This window comes from Oncorhynchus tshawytscha, unplaced genomic scaffold (genome assembly GCF_018296145.1).
Source record: "Oncorhynchus tshawytscha isolate Ot180627B unplaced genomic scaffold, Otsh_v2.0 Un_scaffold_530_pilon_pilon, whole genome shotgun sequence".
NCBI classification, from domain to species: Eukaryota; Metazoa; Chordata; class Actinopteri; order Salmoniformes; family Salmonidae; genus Oncorhynchus; species Oncorhynchus tshawytscha.
The window spans coordinates 445,948-462,191 of record NW_024609811.1 but is presented as its reverse complement, the minus strand read 5'-3'; the positions used below and the strand labels follow the sequence as shown (position 1 = coordinate 462,191).

At 45.5% G+C, this 16,244-nt stretch overlaps 2 protein-coding genes and 1 long non-coding RNA gene across 6 annotated transcripts in view; all 3 read left to right on the top strand.

The window, feature by feature from the left end:
• Positions 1–11,127, top strand: part of iqgap1 (IQ motif containing GTPase activating protein 1) — a 66,284-nt gene extending 55,157 nt beyond the window's left edge. The window contains exons 26-37 of the mRNA XM_042318631.1: positions 150–290; positions 759–843; positions 1,567–1,799; positions 4,997–5,129; positions 5,438–5,540; positions 5,932–6,067; positions 6,703–6,790; positions 8,718–8,927; positions 9,125–9,294; positions 9,853–9,975; positions 10,133–10,241; positions 10,477–11,127. Of these exons, the coding sequence (XP_042174565.1) occupies positions 150–290; positions 759–843; positions 1,567–1,799; positions 4,997–5,129; positions 5,438–5,540; positions 5,932–6,067; positions 6,703–6,790; positions 8,718–8,927; positions 9,125–9,294; positions 9,853–9,975; positions 10,133–10,241; positions 10,477–10,590 (1,645 nt within the window). The 3' untranslated portion in view covers positions 10,591–11,127. The remainder of the gene's footprint in view (positions 1–149; positions 291–758; positions 844–1,566; positions 1,800–4,996; positions 5,130–5,437; positions 5,541–5,931; positions 6,068–6,702; positions 6,791–8,717; positions 8,928–9,124; positions 9,295–9,852; positions 9,976–10,132; positions 10,242–10,476) is intronic.
• LOC121845994 lies at positions 2,766–4,979 on the top strand. The gene is made up of 4 exons (XR_006082962.1): positions 2,766–3,126; positions 3,303–3,516; positions 3,951–4,840; positions 4,941–4,979. It is a non-coding gene; the product is annotated as an uncharacterized LOC121845994 (long non-coding RNA).
• A 2,417-nt stretch (positions 11,128–13,544) lies between the features above and the next one.
• crtc3 (CREB regulated transcription coactivator 3) overlaps positions 13,545–16,244 on the top strand; it is a 94,559-nt gene continuing 91,859 nt past the window's right edge. For 3 of the 4 annotated variants that reach the window (XM_042318628.1, XM_042318626.1, XM_042318627.1), the window contains exon 1: positions 13,545–14,806. In XM_042318628.1, the coding sequence (XP_042174562.1) occupies positions 14,675–14,806 (132 nt within the window). In that variant the 5' untranslated portion in view covers positions 13,545–14,674. The remainder of the gene's footprint in view (positions 14,807–16,244) is intronic. The other variant, XM_042318625.1, reaches the window with a different exon arrangement.

Below are 16,244 nucleotides of genomic sequence, written 5' to 3'. Positions count from 1 at the left end.
GGAGACTGTCAGAGAGGAGTTGGAGTTTGGCGTCAACTGTTCAAAGATGGAAAGTATTAGAGCTGTCGTTGACTGTGTACCTTTCTCTTGCTCTTTCCCTCCCCCCTTTCTGTACCACCTCTTGCCCCTCCCCTTCTCTCCTCCAACAGTAAACTACCCTATGAGGTAACACCAGAGCAGGCTATGAGTCACGAGGAGGTGCGCACTCGCCTGGAAGCATCCATCAAGAACATGAGGACGGTCACAGACAAGTTCCTGTCCGCCATCATTGTCTCTGTGGACAAAATCCCGTAAGTGTCTCTAGCTCTGTTCTCAATAGAATTACGAGAAGGGACAGAGCCCTTCAGACCACAGCAATTTGATTGGAACACTCAATATGTCTGCCTGTCCACCCGTCATCTTGAATGGGAATGTCCATTCTAGTCATTTATATTTCCAGCTGCTCTCATTTAATAGGGGTTGGTCCAAACTACTACTGCCCTCGAGGGCCACATCTACTAGTTCTCAACCTTGCCTTTTTAACAACAGGTGATTTAGACCTGGAATCTGTGACATGAATTGCTAGTTTTAAATGTTGTAAAGGAGAAGCAGCAGACATTAGATGTAGCCTGTGTGACTCCCTGCTCTACAGAACATGAACCAGCAACTGTGGGTTATGATGCTTATCACTTCTATGAGAGAGGGCCACTTATATAGGGAATAAACCAGTTCTAAATCCACTCTAGAAAAGTAAAGAAATGGGTCTTTGTGTGTGTCAGGTATGGGATGCGTTTCACCTCCAAGGTGCTGAAGGACACACTCCATGAGAAGTTCCCCGACGCTACAGAGGACGAGCTTCTAAAGGTGTCATTATATCATTCTTATACCATAGTCAACCGTTACACTGTACTGCTAGAACTGTGCTCTGCTCTACGGAGCTCTGCTCTACGGAGCTCTGCTCTACGGAGCTCTGCTCTACGGAGCTCTGCTCTACGGAGCTCTGCTCTACGGAGCTCTGCTCTACGGAGCTCTGCTCTACTTTGCTACTTGCACTGTTATCCTGGTGAGCTTGACTTGGTATCACTCTTCTACTGAATGTGGTTTCCTTCTCTTTCTCTTCCCTCTCCTTAACTCCATCTCTCCTCTCTCCCTTGTTCTCCTTCTCTCTTCCTCCCCTTTCTACAGCTATGCTCTCCTCCCTTGTCTTCTCTCCTCTGTTGGAACATGTCTTTCTGTACTCCTGCTGAGACAAGGTGAGACAGTCCCCCCTCCTTCTCTACAAACACCCAGGCTGCATACCAATTCTGTTACAAACCTTCCTTCCTCCTCGCTGCAAACTTCCCTCGTCTCATTTTCTCCCTGACTACTAAGTTTGAATCTCCGAACATTACTTAACTTTTCAAGTCCAAGATTAGTGGCTATAATGTATTGGCTATAAAGAAAAGGAGTCCAAGATTACTGGGACACAGCAACAGTTTTATACAACCAGTAAAACCCTGTCCACTGGTGTCCCTTGACAGGCTTGGTGTTGCCTGTGATGCCTACAGGAGGTACAGTGCTCTATCTAACGGGGGTGTGTCTGTTCAGATCGTGGGTAACCTGCTGTACTACCGCTACATGAATCCGGCCATCGTGGCGCCCGACGCCTTCGACATCATCGACCTGTCGGCCGGAGGTCAGCTGACCACAGACCAACGGCGGAACCTGGGCTCCATCGCCAAGATGCTGCAGCACGCCGCGTCCAATAAGATGTTCTTGGGGGACAACGCCCACCTCAACCCCATCAACGAGTACCTCAGCAGCTCCTACCAGAAGTTCAGGTGCAGTGGAGGACGGTCTTTATGGGTCGTGTTCATTAGGGCATGCTATGGAAAATGTTAAAATGGAAAACATTTACCACTTATCTCTGTCTTGTGCTATAAATATTATCTTGGTGCATTTAATCCCCATCTAAGCATCGACATTGAAATGGATGCAGATCAAAAAACACGTTCCATTGTTGATCCTTTGACGGGGCCTGGCATGTGTTTGACGGGGCCTGGCATGTGTTTGACGGGGCCTGGCATGTGTTTGACGGGGCCTGGCATGTGTTTGACGGGGCCTGGCATGTGTTTGACGGGGCCTGGCATGTGTTTGACGGGGCCTGGCATGTGTTTGACGGGGCCTGGCATGTGTTTGACGGGGCCTGGCATGTGTTTGACGGGGCCTGGCATGTGTTTGACGGGGCCTGGCATGTGTTTGACGGGGCCTGGCATGTGTTTGACGGGGCCTGGCATGTGTTTGACGGGTCAGAAGACATTTACAGGATCATAAAAACATGAAATTGTGCTTTGTACAAGCAAGAGTTAGAATATGTGTTGCTTCTCTTTTTTTTAAATAAATAGTCAACCAAAGATTGTGACACGTGAATTTACATCTAACTTAAATATGGAAATAATGGCTGGTAAGAGTGCGTCCTGAGGTGGGAGGGGCATGTGCGTAGCTTCTTACCCTTCTTGTATCTCTGTCCCTCCGCAGGTGTTTCTTCTTGGTGTCCTGAGGTGGGAGGGGCATGTGTGTAGCTTCTTACCCTCCTTGTATCTCTGTCCCTCCGCAGGTGTTTCTTCTTGTCCTGAGGTGGGCGGGGCATGTGTTAGCTTATTACCCTCCTTGTATCTCTGTCCCTCCGCAGGTGTTTCTTCTTGTATCTCTGTCCCTCCGCAGGTGTTTCTTCTTGGCGTCCTGAGGTGGGAGGGGCATGTGTATCTCTGTCCCTCCGCAGCTTCTGAGGTGGGCGGGGCACCCTCCTTGTATCTCTGTCCCTCCGCAGGTGTTTCTTCTTGGCGTCCTGAGGTGGGCGGGGCATGTGCGTAGCTTCTTACCCTCCTTGTATCTCTGTCCCTCCGCAGGTGTTTCTTCTTGGCGTCCTGAGGTGGGCGGGGCATGTGCGTAGCTTCTTACCCTCCTTGTATCTCTGTCCCTCCGCAGGTGTTTCTTCTTGGCGTCCTGAGGTGGCGGGGCATGTGCGTAGCTTCTTACCCTCCTTGTATCTCTGTCCCTCCGCAGGTGTTTCTTCTTGGCGTCCTGAGGTGGGCGGGGCATGTGTGTAGCTTCTTACCCTCCTTGTATCTCTGTCCCTCCGCAGGTGTTTCTTCTTGGCGTCCTGAGGTGGGGGGCGGGGCATGTGTATCTCTGTCCCTCCGCAGGTGTTTCTTCTTACCCTTCTTGTATCTCTGTCCCTCCGCAGGTGTTTCTTCTTGGCGTCCTGAGGTGGGAGGGGCATGTGTGTAGCTTCTTACCTGTATCTCTGTCCCTCCGCAGGTGTTTCTTCTTGGCGTCCTGAGGTGGGCGGGGCATGTGTGTAGCTTCTTACCCTCCTTGTATCTCTGTCCCTCCGCAGGTGTTTCTTCTTGGCGTCCTGAGGTGGGAGGGGCATGTGTGTAGCTTCTTACCCTCCTTGTATCTCTGTCCCTCCGCAGGTGTTTCTTCTTGGCGTCCTGAGGTGGGAGGGGCATGTGCGTAGCTTCTTACCCTCCTTGTATCTCTGTCCCTCCGCAGGTGTTTCTTCTTGGCGTCCTGAGGTGGGAGGGGCATGTGTGTAGCTTCTTACCCTCCTTGTATCTCTGTCCCTCCGCAGGTGTTTCTTCTTGGTGTCCTGAGGTGGGAGGGGCATGTGTGTAGCTTCTTACCCTCCTTGTATCTCTGTCCCTCCGCAGGTGTTTCTTCTTGGCAGGTGGGAGGGGCATTTCTTCTTACCCTTGTATCTCTGTCCTCCGAGGTGGGAGGGGGCATGTGTGTAGCTTCTTACCCTCCTTGTATCTCTGTCCCTCCGCAGGTGTTTCTTCTTGGCGTCCTGAGGTGGGCGGGGCATCTTACCCTCCTGTCCCTCCGCAGGTGTTTCTTCTTGGCGTCCTGAGGTGGGAGGGGCATGTGTCCCTCCGCAGTAGGTGGGAGGGGCTTCTTACCCTCCTTGTATCTCTGTCCCTCCGCAGGTGTTTCTTCTTGGCGTCCTGAGGTGGGAGGGGCATGTGCGTAGCTTCTTACCCTCCTTGTATCTCTGTCCCTCCGCAGGTGTTTCTTCTTGGCGTCCTGAGGTGGGAGGGGCATGTGCGTAGCTTCTTACCCTCCTTGTATCTCTGTCCCTCCGCAGGTGTTTCTTCTTGGCGTCCTGAGGTGGGCGGGGCATGTGCGTAGCTTCTTACCCTCCTTGTATCTCTGTCCCTCCGCAGGTGTTTCTTCTTGGCGTCCTGAGGTGGGCGGGGCATGTGCGTAGCTTCTTACCCTTTGTATCTCTGTCCCTCCGCAGGTGTTTCTTCTTGGCGTCCTGAGGTGGGCGGGGCATGTGCGTAGCTTCTTACCCTCCTTGTATCTCTGTCCCTCCGCAGGTGTTTCTTCTTGGCGTCCTGAGGTGGGAGGGGCATGTGCGTAGCTTCTTACCCTCCTTGTATCTCTGTCCCTCCGCAGGTGTTTCTTCTTGGCGTCCTGAGGTGGGAGGGGCATGTGCGTAGCTTCTTACCCTTCTTGTATCTCTGTCCCTCCGCAGGTGTTTCTTCTTGGCGTCCTGAGGTGGGCGGGGCATGTGCGTAGCTTCTTACCCTCCTTGTATCTCTGTCCCTCCGCAGGTGTTTCTTCTTGGCGTCCTGAGGTGGGCGGGGCATGTGCGTAGCTTCTTACCCTCCTTGTATCTCTGTCCCTCCGCAGGTGTTTCTTCTTGGCGTCCTGAGGTGGGAGGGGCATGTGTGTAGCTTCTTACCCTCCTTGTATCTCTGTCCCTCCGCAGGTGTTTCTTCTTGGCGTCCTGAGGTGGGAGGGGCATGTGTGTAGCTTCTTACCCTCCTTGTATCTCTGTCCCTCCGCAGGTGTTTCTTCTTGGTGTCCTGAGGTGGGCGGGGCATGTGCGTGGTGGGAGGGGGCATGTGCGTAGCTTCTTACCCTCCTTGTATCTCTGTCCCTCCGCAGGTGTTTCTTCTTGGCGTCCTGAGGTGGGAGGGGCATGTGTGTAGCTTCTTACCCTCCTTGTATCTCTGTCCCTCCGCAGGCGTTTCTTCTTGGCGGCGTGTGACGTCCCGTCATTGGAGGACAAGTTCAACGTGGATCAGTACTCTGACCTGGTCACGCTTCAGAAACCTGTCATCTACATCTCTATAGGGGAGGTCATCAACACACACACGGTCAGTCACGCACACACACACAGGAAGACATGCGTATTTCTGCCCTCATAAATAAAAATGAGTACTCTCTTACACACTTATCTCAGTGAGTTTACTTTTTCTCTGTTGTGAAAAACCCAAATTATACATGGAGTCATTTTGTACGATTTGTGACTAAGTACTAGTGTATTTTCTCATAGCCAGTACCCCAGAGGGATAATGTGTTTGTGTTTGCTCCCATATGAAGCCAAAGGCAAATGTCCACATTGTGTGAACAATAAAGATTTTCACATTGTAATGCTACTGCTCGTCCCCACCCCCCACCCCAGCTGCTGTTGGACCACCAGGATGCCATCGCCTCGGAGCACAACGACCCCATCCATGAGCTGCTGGAAGACCTGGGAGAGGTGCCCACCATAGAGTCCCTCATCGGTCAGTACCGTAGATATGCCATAGTCCCCCATCGGTCGGTACCGTAGATATGCCATAGTCCCCCATCGGTCGGTACCGTAGATATGCCATAGTCCCTCATTGGTCGGTACCGTAGACAAAAGTATGCTGTGTTCATATATTCATACATGTAAAATGTAGAGGGGCAAGATGAGAAAGGAACAGGCCTAATAAATGTTTCCTATGTGTCCGTGGTGTATCTGCTCTGTCCTACTCCATCAGTGAAGAAACCATAGTCTTCTAAATGTCTCACCGGTCATCGCTCTCCCCTCTTAGAGCTTCCTTCCATCCTCCCCACAACTTCATGGGATTCTACAGTGGATGTGAATGACACAACTTCCTCTCCTCTAACTGTCCCCTGTTCTCCCTCCAGGTGAGAACCCCCTCCCCCCAGGGGACCCCAACAGGGAGACGATGGGGAAGACAGAGGTGTCCCTCACCCTCGCCAACAAGTTTGATGTTCCCGGAGAGGCCAATGCCGAGATGGACGCCAGGACTCTACTGCTTAAGTAAGAGTAATATTTGTATACAATAAAAAAATACACACTTTCTTAGGGCTCTTTCTCGATTGTCTAAATCGGTCCTCGCTTCGCCTTCTCGACTGCTCTTATCTGAAAGAACTGACCAGGTGGAAGCCAGCCTAATAATGAGCTGCCACCATATTGTTTTCACCTGCCAAGTTTCATTTCCAATCAGTGCAGATGAAGGAGAGGAGATGGAGAAGACAGATTTTTAAGCAATTAGATCCAAGGTGTTAGTTCAAAAGGAGGCCAAATTGAGTTCCCCGACTCCTCAGTTGTTTGTGCGTTCCCGGCTGAACCTTATCTTCCCTCTTTCTGGCCTGCTACACTAGAGGCGTAACCTTTGCAGAGCGTGAGACGCTCCAATGAATTGAAATGAAACCTGGGTGTGAGCGCCGGCTCCACGGGAGGCTCACGCTGCTCAGAATGTTTTTTTCACTCTGGTTGTAATTTCGAGATTTCGACTCACAGCTCAAACCCAAGAACAATAGCACAAAGTGGCTTTCGCTCTGCTCACACCGGCTAGAAGTTACGCTTCCTCTAGCAGCTAAAATAAACCTACTGTTGTCTTGACACCCTAGAATAGCTCCTATGTCTCTTTCCCCCCATCTTTCTCTCTCCAGCACCAAGCGGCTGATCGTAGATGTGATCCGGTTCCAACCTGGAGAAACACTCACTGAGATTCTGGAGGGTGCTGCCAATCCTGAACAGGTGAGACACTGAGGAGGAAGGGATGAATGAGGGAGACCTGGACAAAACGTTTCAGTGCAATAGTGAAGGTGTAAACTTGGCAGTATAACGCCTAAACAGTACATTGAGCTCAAAGTATTGGGACGGTGACACATTTAGTTGTTTTGGCTCTGTACTCCAGCACTTTGATTTGAAATGATACAATGACTGAGGTTAAAGTACTGACTGTCAGCTTTTTCATCTTTCATTTTTCATCCAAATTACAGTGCTTTTGTACATAGTTCCCCCATTTTAGGGGACCTATTAAAGTAGTCAACTTTATTATTTGTTCCCATGTTCCTAGCAATGATGATAAAATCAAGCTTGTGACTCTACGACCTTGTTGGATGCAGTTGCTGTCTTGGTTGTGTTTACGATTATTTTGTGCCCAATATAAATGAATGGTAAATAATTGAAGTCGCTTTAAGTGTCTTCTTTTGAACACTTCTACATTGTGGATGCGACCATGATTACAGGTAGTCCTGAATGAACCGGGATGAATGAGGAAGTTAGAGGCATAAATATCATACCCCCCGTTATTGTAATGGTGAGAGGTTAGCATGTCTTGGGGTATGATACTTGTGAGCCTAACTTTCGTACCCTGCACACACTAATTGACAAAGAAACAAAACAAATGCTTTGTTTATCAAAAAGGCTTTAGGCACCTCCCGAGTGGTGCAGCGGTGTAAGGCTCTGCAGGGCTTGAGGTGTCACTACAGATCCGGGTTCGATCCCAGGCTGTGTCGCAGCTGGCTGCAACCGGGAGGCCCATGATGCCGCACAATTGGCCTAGCGTCGTCTGGGTTAGGGGAGATTTTGGCCTTGTCCCATTGCTCTCTAGTGACTCCTGTGGGGGGTTGGGCACATGCACGCTGACACGGTCACCAGCTGTACAGTGTTTCCTTCGACACATTGGGTTAATGGAGCAGTGTGTCGAAGCAGTGCGGCTTGGCAGGGCCGTGCTTTGGGGGACACATGGCTCTCGACCTTTGCTTCCCCTGAGTCCGTACGGGAGTTGCAGCGATGGGACAAGACTAACTACCATTTGGGTACTTTTTCCAACACTGCAAAACAAGGGAGAAACTGAGATGCACTTCCTAACCTCCTTCCAAATGTATGACCATATTAGATACACATATTTGCCTCAGATTACACAGAACCACAAAGGATTTGAAAACAAATCAGATGTTGATAAACTCCCATATCTATTAGGTGGAATACCACAGTGTGACATCACAGTAGCAAGATTTGTGACCAGTTGCCACAAAAAAGAGCAACCAGTGAGGCACAAACACCACTGCAAATACAACCCATATTTACTTTTTTTATTGATTTTCCCTTTTGTACTTCAACTATTTGCTCATTTTTACAACACTGTACATAGCCATAATAACATTTGAAATGTCTCTGTTCTTTTAACTTGTGTGTAATGTTTACTGTTCATTTTGGATTGTTTATCTATTTAATTTGGTTTGTCAATGTAAACATGTTTCCCATGCAAATAAATTCCTTTGAATTGAGGGGGAGGGGAGGATGTAAACCTGTAATATTAGTTAGCAGCTCACTAACACTCTTTGTTTTTGATTATATCGTTGTGCCATAGAGGTAAAGCAGAGAGGGCACACCACTAAAGACTGGTAGCTTGCACCAGTTTAAAGTAGTCAACTGAGTAGGACTTCTTCTGGGTTTTGGGAGTTATCACTTTTGCTTGGCTTTATTCAACTATGATTTGTGCACAATGACAGTATATGGTGAAGTTGCCCCTAGACGCTGATCTTGAGTCAGTTTAGCATTTTCCCCACTACTGTTTAGGTTAGAATTGGGGGAAGGGAAGCTGATCCTAGATCTGTGCCTTGGGGAATCTTCACCCCAGCAACACATGACACCACCCCTGTTTTCCCCCTTCCAGGAAGTGGAGTACCAGCGTGCTATGCAGCGGCGGGCCATCCGCGACGCCAAAACCCCAGAGAAGATGAAACAGGCCAAGCCGGTGGTGGATGACAGCCTGACGCTGCAGGGCAAGAAGGACAAGATAAGGAGCAACCTGCAGCGCCTGGCAGAGCTGGGCAAGGTGCACCCTGAGAACCGCTACCAGGACCTCATCAACGACATCGCCAAGGTACTGTACAGCTCGCTAGTTGAAGCTGTGTGTGTGTCCACCCCTTGAACCACTTCCAGGACCCTAATCAACGACATCGCCATGGTACCTTGTGAAAGAGAGTCAGTGTTTCTGTGTCTGTCACGTGATGTGTGTGGTACTTATAGTATACGTGTTTTTGTGGATGTGCCACATAAAATATAACGTGTTTGTTCCAGGACATCCGAAACCAGCGGCGGTATCGGCAGCGGAGGAAGGCGGAGCTGGTGAAGCTCCAACAGACTAATGCTGCCCTCAACTCCAAGACCGCCTTCTACAACGTCCAGATTGACTACTACAATCAGTACATCAAGACCTGCATGGACAACCTGGCCAGCAACAAGGGCAAGTGAGTGGCCTTTGTCTTCATACCAGAGGGAAGACGCTAGCCTCCAGGTTTGAGAGGTGGGCAGGTGACCGGAGGGATGCAGGTTGGAATCCCAGGGTTCACGGAGGATGTTTTGTGTGTCAGTAGAATAAGGGATCAAGAGCTCAACTCTGAATTCTTATTACAGAAATGTTGTTTGGTGTAAGTGAATAAGATAGACGGGGAAACTTGCACTGCAGAGGTCAAGGGTTTGAACCTATTAGAGGGCTGGGTGGAGCCATTGTCATACTTTTTACATCTGGGTTGTGTTCATTAGGACACACGTTAACAAAATGTTGAAAAACGTAACAAGTGTTTGTTATTGGACAAGTCTAGGAAGTACCTCTCCATTTTATTAAGTTTTAATTCCATGCCTAGTGAACATGACCCTGAAATGGAATGGAACTACCAAAATGTTAAGTTTCTAGCAGAAGGCAACTGCAACTCAGGTTGCAGGAAAGTCATTACATGGACTGCTATTTCCTCTGTTACGATGTGTGACAGTGTTATGGACACTATATTCTCTCCCTCCCTCCTCAGGCTGTCAAAGAAACCAGGTGACACCAAGGCCAAGAAGAGTAAACAGGTGTCTCAGAAGTACACCGCCGCTCGCCTCCATGAGAAGGGTGTGCTGATCGAGATTGAAGACCTGCAGACAAACCAGTAAGTTAAAGATAGACCTTGGATGTTTAGTTAATAATTGTTTACCAAATGTTGTCTTGAAAGTTAGCTGTATGGGATTTCTGATGTAATATGGATACATCACACAAATCCTTAGTTTTAGGCAAACAATTGTGACATCCCCCTCCCCCACACACAGGTTTAAGAACGTTATCTTTGAGATCTCTCCGTCGGAGGCGGTTGGAGTGTTCGATGTGAAGGCCAAGTTCATGGGAGTGCACTTGGAGACGTTACAGTTGGAATACCAGGTATACATGTGAATGATGTACAGTGATGCTGGGATGTGAAAAAGGTGGTCAAATGGGATTTTATGGTTGATATCTCTTTTTTAAATACTTTTTCAAATGATTCCTTCTCCCTTTCTCCATTTCTCCTCATCTCCCTCGCTCTCCCCTTTCTCTGCTCCTCTCCCTCTTCCTGCCTCTCGTGCTCTCCCTTCCTCTCCATCTCATCTCTTCCTCTCCCTTCTCTTCTCTCTCCCAGGACCTCCTGCAGCTGCAGTATGAGGGTGTGGCTGTGATGAAGCTCTTCGACAGGGCCACCATCAATGTCAACCTGCTCATCTTCCTGCTCAACAAGAAGTTTTACGGGAAATAGATGGATGAGACTGGGAGATGGATGGAAAGAGAAGGAGAGGGGGGCTACAGACACTGTTGAGAACAGAACATCTAACAGAGGGCCTTGGCTCTATGCTGTCTTATCTTAGCTCGGTTTCCCCCTCTTCCGCACTACTTTAAGTATATGTATTCATTATGTGCCTTATTGAGATGGAATATTCACCGTACGGTATGTGCCTTATTCGCCAAGGAAAAGTCCACCGGAAGCCTGCTGGATGCTCCAAGTGTATCCTCGTCAGGATCCAGAGTGCTTGTTGCGTTTTGTGTTACTGTAAGACTGTCAAATGTATAAGATATGGATTTGTCTGTCAGGCGCTTGTTTTCCGGTTATTTGAAACGCAATTCAACAGTTGCATGTTGATGACATCGCAAGCAATTTTGTCATACAGTGTAACTTTAAGAAACTTGCAAATCCACTATTGGCATAGGAAATAGCCTTTCAAGAGTAGACTGAACAATCAATGTAGAAAAGATGTGTTATGCTTTGTGTTGAATAAATTTATTAAAGAAAACTGTCCTTATTTATTCTTTGTTGTCAGTCCTCCAAGTATAGTTAAGGTTACTTTCTTTTATTTTCCTTTTAAGGAGCATAGTTGTCAGAGCAAATCACGTTTCATAGTTCTTTAGTCACACATTCACTATTAATTGAAAATACGGTGACTTCAGTTGATTTTACTCCGTTCACCACTCTGAAGGAAACCGTTCATACACTCAGTCTAGAGTGCAGTATTATATAACAATGACGAGAGATATGCTTTAGGTTCCAGTAGATGTCACTCACTGTACACTAAACAAACCGTCTCGGCACAGAATCCTTATGACAATCTGCTCCCTTTCAGAAGACTGGAAAGCGTGCTATATAGTACTGCCCTGTCAGAATGGTTTTGAAATGTTTGTTTTTTAACCAGTGTACCCTTGTATTGAAGTTAACTATATCCTGGTTAGGCCCCGTGTAAATTATCTAGGAGCCTAAGCTCTTTCGCCCGTAGTCCATAGAATGTTTTAAAGAATAAAGCTTTAATAATGCCACTTCGTGAGATACATATTACCAGTGACGTATACAAAAATGGTGCCACTTTAAAACATTAAGGTTTTTAAATGATTAAATGCTAAGAATGCTTACACATGATTATACATTTTAATGTTTATAAATGGTTAAATACACATTGGTTATTATGCACACTTTCTGAATAGTAAATTAACTTGAAGGGAAGGTTTCCCAAAACCAGATCCATCTCCAGCCTAGTCCTGAACTAGATTTTCAATAGAGATTCAGGATTAACCTAATCTGTGTCTGGGAAACTGGTCCTATTAGATAAAATGGATTTTTTGCAGAATGTCAGTATAATTTCATTTGCATTGTATGATGTAATATTTTATATACAATATTTTTTTCTCCATGTGGCCACAAGCCAGCAGGTTCTAGTTCTGTATGTTCATGGATGATTGGATAGGTTTGAGAATGAAAAGTACAATTTAAGAACCTGAATAAATCAAGCTAATTTACTTCCACGTGTGTGCAACTGTGGTAAAATACATATTTACGATTGTTATGAGCACTTAAATGTTTCATTTATTTAGTAGACATTTGTATCCAGGTCAATTACCATTCAGTTCACTAAATAATGAGGCTGAACAACCGTATGATAAAGGCTAGGCCGGAAGTAGGACAAATATAAGCACCCACCTAATGTGTAATATTATTTAAAGGCAATTTCCAATTGAGACACAAAGGCCCATTGTTGACAGGCCGATCTGATTAAATCCTGGCCTAGTTGTCCTAAGCAAAACACGAATAGAAATAGCAACATGTTCCCCATGGTTTCAAATACACAAAATTATGTAATATGCAGTTTCTTATCTTAGTGGATGCTATGATTAAATGATGTACAAAATGAAGCAAAAACACTTTTTTTTTCAGACAAAGGCTATGTTTGAATTCCTATGCTATATTCAGTAGTGGTTACAGTCATATTTCAGTATCTTGTGATCCCTAGTGTCAAATCATCTCAGTTTGGCAACCATCTCTACAATGAACTCGGTTTCCATCCAATTGATGCCAGATTTTCATACAAATATAAAACAATCTGCATAAAGAAAATGGGACTTCTTGTGGATAAAAATCAGTGTGATGACGTAGTGCACACAAGATGTACTTTTTGGCTTAAGTTTTCATGTCCTGAATAAAAATCAAGTTCATTGCGTTTCCAGTCCATTTTCAACTCTACCAATAGCTTTGTCACAAAAACTGTGCTCTTGGCACATGTGCTCAAGCCAACAGCTCACAGATACATTGCGGGTAGGCTAGTCTACATGATAAGATTATGGATAAGAGCGAGAATATTTGTATTTGTCAAATGGCAGTTAAGCATCGATCATCATGTCTCCAGAATAAGAACCTCGATATTTAGTGGAAAGAAGCATCAAGCTCATCATCGTGCACTTTCACCACGCTGTGAAGTTCATAACTTATTTCATCTGTAGTCGAATCAACTACATGGTTTCCTGAGTCGTAGTGGGAGGACCACACACCATATCATCATGTGACTCCAAGTTTACTTCAATATGATGGTTATTATATCAATATTTGTGCACAAAGGTGCTTGACCGACATTTCTTGCATAATTTATTTTATCGAAACAAAAAAGATCCCACCATGTTGAACAAACAATTTATCTGTTGGCTTTTATAAAATTGTACCAAAACCTCTGTTACTATCACAGCTGTCTTGACTATGTATTTATACTGTATGACTTAACTCGCATAAAAACTGGATGGAAACTTGTTATTGGCTGCAGTGAAAAGGATTCCGCTGAAGTGTTTCTCTGCTACAATATTCAGTTGGATAATGCGGCCAGGTACACATCCCCTTTAAGAGTTCTTCATTGCCCTCCTGTGGACATAACCGGTAAGGTTGTTTTACAGTTTCAAGCAGTTTTTTATTTTTTATATGGCAGGATCAGTGGGAAAGGGATCTCACCAACGAGAGCCGACAAAACTATGGAGCGATATGCAACAGGAGACAAGACGAGAAGAAGCTCGACTTTACCGCATGGATTTGAATGTTTACATGCTAACTAAATATAGCCGGTAAAAATAGTTGTAGCTGTTACAGTCGACCTGCCTGCCTAATCAGAGGACCAGAATCGAAAGCAATGTTTTTGAGATCGAGAGAGTGGATTATGTTACATGCTGATTTGGATAACCCTCGCGCTGCTACTGCAAGATCTTTCCGACACTTGTTGAAATTACATTTCGAAATCTTCTCCACAAGGGAAAGTATTCGCTAATGAAAACATTGCTAACAACTATATTTGGGCAACGTTAGCAAATATTGTTTTAGTTTACAAATCTTTAGCCAACGTAAGTTGCGCTTCTCTTCTGCTGTTCGTGTCGCGTTACGCGGTAGCTACTGTACGAGCTTGCTGCGTAGCTGTAATTTTTATCGAACATTTTTATACACTGCATAAAATGACAGTTTTGATAGCTTTGAAGAGGTTGAAGTACTTATTATTTGTTATTTAGCTACGCGTGTTGCCTCAATTGACAATGCATTGCTGGATACGTCCTCAAATAACGTTACTATTTTAAGCTAAATTGTTAAAGAAGAAAATGGAAGTGACAGGTAGCTAGCTAGCACTGGCACTCTCTCACGCTAGCTAGTTAACATAACTAGCTACTGATTGAGTTTCAAACAAGTTGTTGGCTTATTAGTTTAGCTAACTATTTACAAATGTAAATATTTTCCCATGCATTAACAATACGTTGGGATGTATAGAACTCAATAACTTCGGTAAGCGTTACCTGCTGGCACCGAAAACACATATTTTGGAATTTGTTTGTTTACAAACACTTGTCAGCTGAACTGTTCACTATTGTTAACTTATGTGGCTATCAAGCTAACGTTAGCTAGCACCGAAAATTTGCCAACGCGACGATTTGAAGCAGCACTGATGGATTCGCTAAAAGTGGACTGACAATCAAAACCACACTCTCTATAGTTGTGCCTCAAGCACTCGCTTTACATTTTTTAAGTTACATTTTTAAACTGTGCGGCCCACACCATGTCCGGATCCCCGGGCTCGGGTGGCTCAAACCCCAGGAAGTTCAGCGAAAAGATAGCGCTGCACAACCAGAAACAAGCAGAGGAGACGCTGGCCTTCGATCAGCTTATGACAGATCTCACTGTCTCAAGGGTAAGCAGATCCCTGTCTATAAATATCGAATTATTAAGTGTGATTTATTTGTGCATGAGTGGTCTCAAGCTAGATAGGAATGCCATGTTTAGTTTGATCAAGGAAGTTGGACAGGCAAGCCAGCAGGGTGTGAATGCTCTCTGCTGTCAAGCAGCGGGGCACCTGTCAAACATGTGTCACAATTCATTGAGGTTATGGTTAGGCAGGTTACTTCGAAATAAGGCTAGCTGTTTAAAAAAATAACCATATGGCTATTGTTTACTATATAACTACAATGACTTAACAATACGGTTGTTAATACTTACAAGGATAATCCTTAAATCAAAATTAAATTCATCAGGGTTGTTTGGAAATATATTTAGCCGAAACAGGGGGCTATCAATCGAGGGGTGATTAGTGGCTGACAGTTCACACTCACTACTTAGACAGGTCAGCATTGATCATTGCCGTGTGTGATGTTAACAGAAACATCACCAGCATGTTTATGCTTTCTGCACCACCCACTCTTGCACTCATCAGCCTATTTTTGAATGAAATGATTGGTTAATAACCAGCCAGCTGCTGCATATTCTTCTATGAGTCATCATTAACAGCAATGTGTTGTTGTCATATGATGTATAGATGGCAATTGTAATGGCGCCTCTAATTTTGCCTGCACAATAAACTGTGACTTAACTACATTCCCCTGTAATCATCCATTTGAATATACACTCAAGAAGTGAGATCTTCGGGCCTGCCTTTTCTGCACTGAATGGGACCCAAACTGCAAATTATGTGCCGATCTCATCCGATCTCATTTAACTGTTTATTAAATGTACCTTTTAGTCATTTAGCAGACGCTCTTATCTAAAGCAATTTACAGCTACTAATGTTAATGTATCTAGGGTAACATTGAATTGGGCAGTCCTTTACATTTGTGGGGACAATTGCATTCTAAAACACCCAAGCCCAGTTTACTGTGTTAGGCTGCATCAAGGTCTCAAATCAATCCCCTCTATTGTGAACGAGCAACTCTCACATTGCTTTACAGTGGGACATACACACAGTCATGCTTCTCTTATCTTCAATTGAGCCCTCGAGGGCTTTATCTCCTGCATGTATCTTAATGGAGTAAAAAGGCAGAGTTATTGGGGGCGTTGGGCGACTCATGCCTGGTTTTGCTCAGTGTTGGTAGCCTGCAACTGTTGGATTTTGTCAGGTCGAATATAAAGATGACAATGGCATCCTTGTATTGGGGACTTATTTGTTGAGGAATGTAACTGTTTTTCTGGGTGATTTGTGAGGTTTTAATTGCACTTCCCAAGACTGTGTTTTAATGTGTGTGTAAAATAAAATGAATGGCCAAAGCTTGCTGGGAACCATGTGTAGACATACCAGCCCCGCCTCATCTGCTAACTACTCATAACAAGTTCACCATGTGTATCCAGCTAGATGGGAA